This window comes from Lygodium microphyllum, chromosome 23, assembly GCF_053477565.2.
Source record: "Lygodium microphyllum isolate KBCC chromosome 23, Lygodium_microphyllum_v1.1.10, whole genome shotgun sequence".
Taxonomy (NCBI): Eukaryota; Viridiplantae; Streptophyta; class Polypodiopsida; order Schizaeales; family Lygodiaceae; genus Lygodium; species Lygodium microphyllum.
Window position 1 is genome coordinate 2,296,292 of NC_141157.1, and position 6,626 is coordinate 2,302,917.

The 6,626-nt window shown below is 43.3% G+C and overlaps 1 protein-coding gene across 1 annotated transcript; it reads left to right on the plus strand.

The window, feature by feature from the left end:
• Window positions 1–491: 491 nt before the first annotated feature.
• On the plus strand, window positions 492–4,373 carry LOC148015808 (proline-rich receptor-like protein kinase PERK15). The gene is made up of 8 exons (XM_087664705.1): window positions 492–1,455; window positions 1,690–2,163; window positions 2,246–2,335; window positions 2,588–2,658; window positions 2,753–2,829; window positions 2,910–3,057; window positions 3,139–3,303; window positions 3,529–4,373. Exons 1-8 carry the CDS (start codon window positions 864–866, stop codon window positions 3,871–3,873), a joined length of 1,962 nt encoding a protein of 653 aa, XP_087520831.1. The 5' UTR covers window positions 492–863; the 3' UTR covers window positions 3,874–4,373.
• Window positions 4,374–6,626: the final 2,253 nt, after the last annotated feature.

A 6,626-nucleotide genomic window follows, 5' to 3' on the forward strand; every position in this document is an offset into this window, starting at 1 on the left:
CCTGCTGTTAGGAATTTGGGCCTGTGCGCACTGCCATGCTAGAGACTTGCTAGCTAGACCACCTTGACTTTCAGCCTCGTGAGTCGCAAGCAACGTCAACGTTGCGTGGCGTCATTCGCGGGATTGACTTCAACAAGCGTCTGATTGAGTTCCGATGTGGCATCATCAATTGCTGGCGAGCTACGTAAACAGGTCAGGACTCAGGGCTATCTTGGCTATTTTGGAGGTCAGGGCTATTTTGGCGGTCACGGCCATGCTTTCCGCAGACCCCGGGGGGAGCTGGTGCCCCACAGAGCCCCAGTTTCCGAAATCCCGAACTTGAAAAGCGAGGCCGGAATGCCACATAGTATGAGACGTGTTCCACGTGTGATCCATCTCATCTCAGAAAAACACAGACACACGCTTAGAGAGGGGAGGCAGAGGGGACGGGGACCCCCTGTCCGTTTAGGAAGGAAGAAGTGGTCTCTGACTGGAAATGCGCCTTTCTTCGGAGGGCAAGGGGGGGGGGGGGGGACTCGGAGACATGGCGGGAGAGTCTTCGCTGCTTTTAGTACTATTCAGACGGAGAGTATAGCCTTCCTCTTCTCTCTCTCTCTCTCTCTCTCTCTCTCTCGATAGTCTTCTCTCTGCTTTTACGATTCAGATGGACAGCCTCACACACATCACACACACACATTTGAATTTGATTAGTGTCTCCGTCTGCTTGTTCTTGTCTCTCTGCTCAAGGAAATATTGAAGTCTTTGCAGCATTAGATTGTCGAATTTGGGTAAATCAGTCAGGAAGAAGGGAGTTTGTGAATTCTGAGACAGGGCCTTACCTTAGCCTCTGCTTGTGCCTCAGAAGGAAGCACAACTTGGGCTCCATGTCTCTCCCTGCCCCTGCTCCTTCACCCCCTGCTGCCACACCCCCTCTTTCATCACCATCGCCCCCTGCTCTTCCAGCATCTGCCCCAGCGCCATCATCACCATCATTATCTTCCCCTCCACCATCTATATCCTCCCCCCCACCTGCATCACCACCACCACCACCACCAGCATCATCATCAAACCCCCCTCCACCTTCTCCCCCCCCTTCCTCCTCTGCCTCCAGCCCCCCACACCCCTCCACCACCACATCCACTCCTCCCACATCTTCTCCCTCCCCTCCCACATCTTCTTCGTCTTCCCCCCCTCCCCCTGCCTCTCTTTCACCCCCTCCCCCTCCCCCTCCCAAGGCCAGCACCACTACCCCTACCACCCCCTCCACCACCTCCACCTCCACCCCCACCTCCACCACCTCTCCGTCGTCACAAGTCTCCGGCACGGCTTTGATTGGAATCGGAGTCGCAGGTCTCATTGCTGCATCCGTCGTCGTAGTGTTACTCTACTGCCTTTGCTGCAGGAAGAAGAAGAAGAAGGACTACTACACAGGAGATTACTATGGTCCACCAGGGGGTCCCCCCGCTCATTACAAAGGTATCTCAGTCTTGCATTTTGTTGTTTCAATCAGCTTAGCTTAGGTCTTTTGTGTTCCTTGTTTGGCATCAGAGAACCGCATTCTTTGATCTACACCTGTTATACCTACTTAATGCGCATTGTCCAATTTGCACCTGAATACATGAAATCGATTGAGATCTGTCGTTGTGATAGACCTTGATTTCACAATTCGTGTCTCGCTGTTGTCTTTTTCGTCCAATTTGGTGGCCACAGATTCATATTATGGGGCAGACATGAGACAGCAACAATGGTGCTCTCCCTCTTCAACTGGCTCCGAGGTCCTCATAAAAATGCCGCCACCTCGACCTGTCCCTCCATCACCACGAAATGACTACGATCCTGTTCCTCCTAACGGTGGATCTGCAGGCTTGGGGAACTCTAAATCGTGGTTCACATATGAGGAGCTTGCAACTGCAACTGGAGGATTTTCAAGATCAAATCTTCTAGGACAGGGTGGTTTCGGTTCTGTCTACAAGGGAGTGCTTCCTGACGGGCAGATGGTAGCTGTAAAGCAGCTCAAAGCAGGTGGGGGCCAAGGAGAGAAGGAGTTTCGAGCTGAGGTGGAGATCATAAGTAGGGTCCATCATCGGCATCTTGTCTCGCTGGTTGGGTATTGCATAGCAGAAAGTCAAAGGTTGCTCGTGTATGACTATGTTCCAAATGGAACCCTAGAGTATCACCTGCATGGTATTATCACACTCTCCTTAGCTGACTCGATTTTGCAAGAGCACATGTTGTAGATTCTTAATACCGTATGCATCTTCTTCAGGGAGAAAGGGAGGGCCTGTCATGGACTGGCCCACTCGGCTGAAAATCGCTTGTGGGGCTGCACGTGGTCTCGCATACCTCCATGAGGATTGTAAGCATTGGTTTTTACCTTAGGTGGATCTTGACACACTGTTGAAAGTTTCTAGCTTGGGGGTAGCTGGCTCAGCAATCACGCTTTTAGCACGCCTCCATGATGATTCTAAGCATTGCTTCACCCTCTTCAATTTTATGGAGAACTGCAGAGTAGATCTTTTAGCACAGTACTGCTCACTATTTAAATTTGGAAGGCATATACTAAATATTGACTTGCATTGCAACCAAATGTTTACATTTTGTGGATCAGGTCATCCACGCATCATCCATCGCGATATAAAGTCCTCAAATATTCTGCTGGACAACAATTTTGAAGCACAAGTTGGGATCCTAATGACATTCTTTTCATCTTTTGGAAAATTATTCCCAACTGTGCAAGGGTTATCCTGAATCTGCTCTCGTTTTCTTGAACTAGGTCTCTGATTTTGGATTGGCAAAACTTACATCGGACACAAATACCCATGTAACCACCAGAGTGATGGGCACATTCGGGTATGCCATATTGTGGACTGTTTTGTGTATCTGCTCAAGCTCTCGGTGCTCCTTTAATATTAGTCTCACCTTGTGGTCAGGTATCTAGCTCCCGAATATGCTTCAAGTGGAAAGCTTACTGATAAATCAGATGTCTTCTCATTTGGAGTGGTATTACTGGAGCTTCTATCGGGAAGGAAGCCTGTGGATCAATCTCAGCCACAAGGTGAAGAAAGCTTGGTGGAATGGGTATGTACAGCACTCTGGGCACATACAAGCTGCCACAATCTCAAGTAGACAATGACATGTAGTGGTACGCTGATTCTGCAGGCACGACTTGTGTTCAAACAAGAAGTTAATGGGGAAGAAGACTTGCACATTGTAGCAGATCCTGCTTTAGATGGTGCATATGACTCCAAGGAAATGATGCGCATGGTTGAGGCTGCTGCTGCATGCATTCGTCACTCTGCTAATAAGCGCCCTAGATTGGGACAGGTCAGACTTTGTTTCTTCTGGACTTGGGAATGTGGAGTAAACTTGCCAATTTATCATCTGCAATAATTTGCCAAGTATGTTAGATTGCTGGCTTTTGTTTTGGTGGTTGTCCTTTTGCTGTGATCGGTTCTAAAGAAAGGTTACCTTTGGTTGTAATTATATGCTTCGATGTAGCATTATAAGCAAGTGTAGTCCATTCTCAGTGCATTGGTGTTTCTCAAGCAGGTGGTCAGAGCCTTGGAGGATGATGCCTCATTTTCAGATCTTTCTAGAGGGCTTAAACCTGGTCACAGTAGTGTTTATGGATCTTCCTTTGTGAGCACAGAGTATGAAAACACCAGCTACACAGCTGAGATGAGGAAATTTCGACATGTGGCTCTTGAAAGTCAGGAATTCGGCAGTGAAGCCAGTGGAAACACAAGCGAGTATGGGATGAATCCGTCTGCATCTAGCAGCGAGTACCAAACGAGCAGAGAGGTTGATCGCAATGCATTCATCGGGGGACGAGGTTCGAAGCCAAGGAGTGTGCGGAAAGCATTCTCCACCTCAAGCAGTAATGAGTTCTCATAGAGTCTGGCAAGCAGGAGCAAGTTGGTTGGTACGAGGTTCGCAAGAGCTCATAAATTGACAATTGACTGCCAAACACTTCACAATATGAGATGTTCCTGGCCATCCTCGTCCCAGGATCTGTGTTCAGACTTTGCCAATCTGGATGAGTTCAAGTCCCTCGCTCAAAAGGTCACTGCTTTGGGGATTGTTACAGCTTAACTTATCGGGCATCCTGCGAATGTATCGAAGGCATGCTGGAGAGAGTGGGATTTTGTTTCCCAGCTTCAAACTCTCGAAATTATGAAATTATGACTTTCCTCAATTTGTACTCACGGTTTCATACTACATTTTACTGGTCCTGGTAAATTCATTGCTCGGGATCCGCAACTGGAAACAGCAATACCACAGTTTCAATAATCCACATTGCTCCCGAGTTGTATACCTCTGTAAATTGACGAAATGCTTGAAAGTTCCATTTATTTTTTTACAAATATTGGAAGGTATTGGCTCTTCTCCATTTCTGCCCGTCTGATTGTAAGTGCCATTTTGGAAGCTGCATGCGGCATGCCAGTCTTAGATGGTCTGGGGCTGAGTCAATTCTTGAGGGATTATTGAGTTTTTCACTTGTAACTTGTTTCAAGTATGTGAGGTAGTAGCAGGTGTTAATTCTACAGAACTGTAATTTAGATTGATTGAGGTTGGTGAAATGCTTAGAGAGAAGACGCCTTAGGCTGCAAGAATTACTTCCAGGCCTAGGGGCACGGTCCGTATCGGAGATGAAGTTCAGAAAGCACAGTGACCAATGGCAAAGAGAATACTGCCTTAAACCTGCTATTTGTTGAGTTACTGAAGACCGAAGATTGTGCAACTGGCGAAGCCATGCAATTGGTGGATTGATGGACCGGAAAGGGAGTGGTGCAATGCTTGTGGTGTTCTCCTTTGGTGGATGAATGGACAGTCAATGCACCAAAGCAATGCTTAGGTCCTGCGTGACAAAATGCAAGTTGCTAGACACACGTATAGAATTCAGACAATGTTGAGCTACATGGGTAGCTGCCATATGTGACAGATGTGGCACTTAATCTCTCTCTGTCTCTCTCTCTCTCTCTCTAACACACCTAGGTCCTACAGTCTACCAATATCTTCTCTTTGTACTTGCAAAAGATTCAATTGCCAATTTCACCTCGAGTTAGTACGTTAGTGCATCAAACACTAGGCCTTGAAATGCTCTCTAGCGTGACGCGCCCCTCGGAGATTAAGTGCCACATACAATGTTCGGGAAAAAAAAATTTGTGAACCTGACATAGATCCTTCTTGTCTTAGCCTAAAGAAGTTTTGGAAAATTTGAACCATCCAAAACTTTTACGTTTCTACTTGAACCGGTCCAAATCCTTTTATCCTACAAATTGAACCAGTCTAATTCCCTTTTAAATATATAATGAAAAGATAATCACCTTATTATTATTATTTGAAAGGATCTTTATTTCAAAGTTTTTCTTGGAATTTTTTAAATTACTTCTCTTATGCCTTAGAAATGAAAACCTTTATTATCATTAAGAAACTTAATCTACATTTTTAATCTAAATTTTTAATACTAAAAAATAAATGTATAGAGGTGGTTTTTATATCTCTTAATGGGTCTAGACTCTATGGCCTCAGAGAAGTATATACATCATAAGCACAAAGATAAAAGAAAGTATAAAACAAAAACCCAAAAGAAAAGAAGTTATTTTTTCTTAAAAAAAGAAAAAAAACATGAAAGAGAATATCATGAAATACAAGCAAAATTTAAAAAAAAAGATTTAAAAAACAAGCATATATTATTGAAAGAAGCAACCATGATACCAAAAAGAGAAAACAAAACTAACATGAAAGAGAACATAGAAAAAATAAGTTTAACATAGATAAAGAACTAAACATAAAGAAAAAAAAAGCAAAATTTACATTATAAAAATATAATAAACATATAGGAAAAAAGAAGAAATTGTGTCAATGAAAAAATGTAAAAAATTTAAGATAACAAAAGCGCAAATAATGCACAGTGACTTCAATATCATCATAGGCCATAAAAAAATCAATTGCCCCTTAGAATATGCAAAGTTATTGCAAAATCAATGAGCAAATTCCTTGTGCTGTGTATAAATGTCGATGTGTTTTTTCAGCCCATAAGTCCATACTCTCAATGAACTCCATATTAGTGAATTTAGAAGGCCCTTCAATAAATATTTTCATTAATGCATCTAAACTCTTAATCTCCAAACGATTACATAGCTTACTCTTTATCACAGTTCGAGCACTAAAACCTCTCTCACAAATAGCAATGCTCGAACATTGGACAAGAGCTACTTGACAAAGAGTAAGAACATTACGATAAGCATCCCTCCACATATTGTTGTAAGCAAGTGCTGAAGTTACCTCTGGTAATGTGAATCTTATCCAATCTCTAGAAGCTTGATGCTTAAAATTTCTAAATTCTTTCTTAAACTCATCAACTTCTATCATTGCAGGGAATTCCTCTATATTCAACTTTTTGGGAAAACCATAAAATGAAGTTACTTTATCTAAAATGAAGTTACTTTATCTATTTCTTGGATTCCATAGTTTTTTAAGGCCTTCTCTTGTATTGGATGTTGTGTAGGCACAAGTATTTTTAAACAATTAAGCACGGAATTATCTTCAAATCGAGAATTCAAGTTACTTACCACTGACTTGGCAAAAGCAACTTGAAATTCTAAGGCCCTATTAAAGTCTTCTCCATTAATTTTACGTTTTAA

Coding starts and splice junctions, on each gene's coding strand:
- LOC148015808 (XM_087664705.1), top strand. CDS start 864: ATGTCTCTCCCTGCCCCTGCTCCTTCACCCCCTGCTGCCACACCCCCT. Junction 2,659..2,752: donor ACAACAATTTTGAAGCACAA/GTTGGGATCCTA, acceptor TTCTTGAACTAG/GTCTCTGATTTTGGATTGGC. Junction 2,830..2,909: donor AGAGTGATGGGCACATTCGG/GTATGCCATATT, acceptor CCTTGTGGTCAG/GTATCTAGCTCCCGAATATG.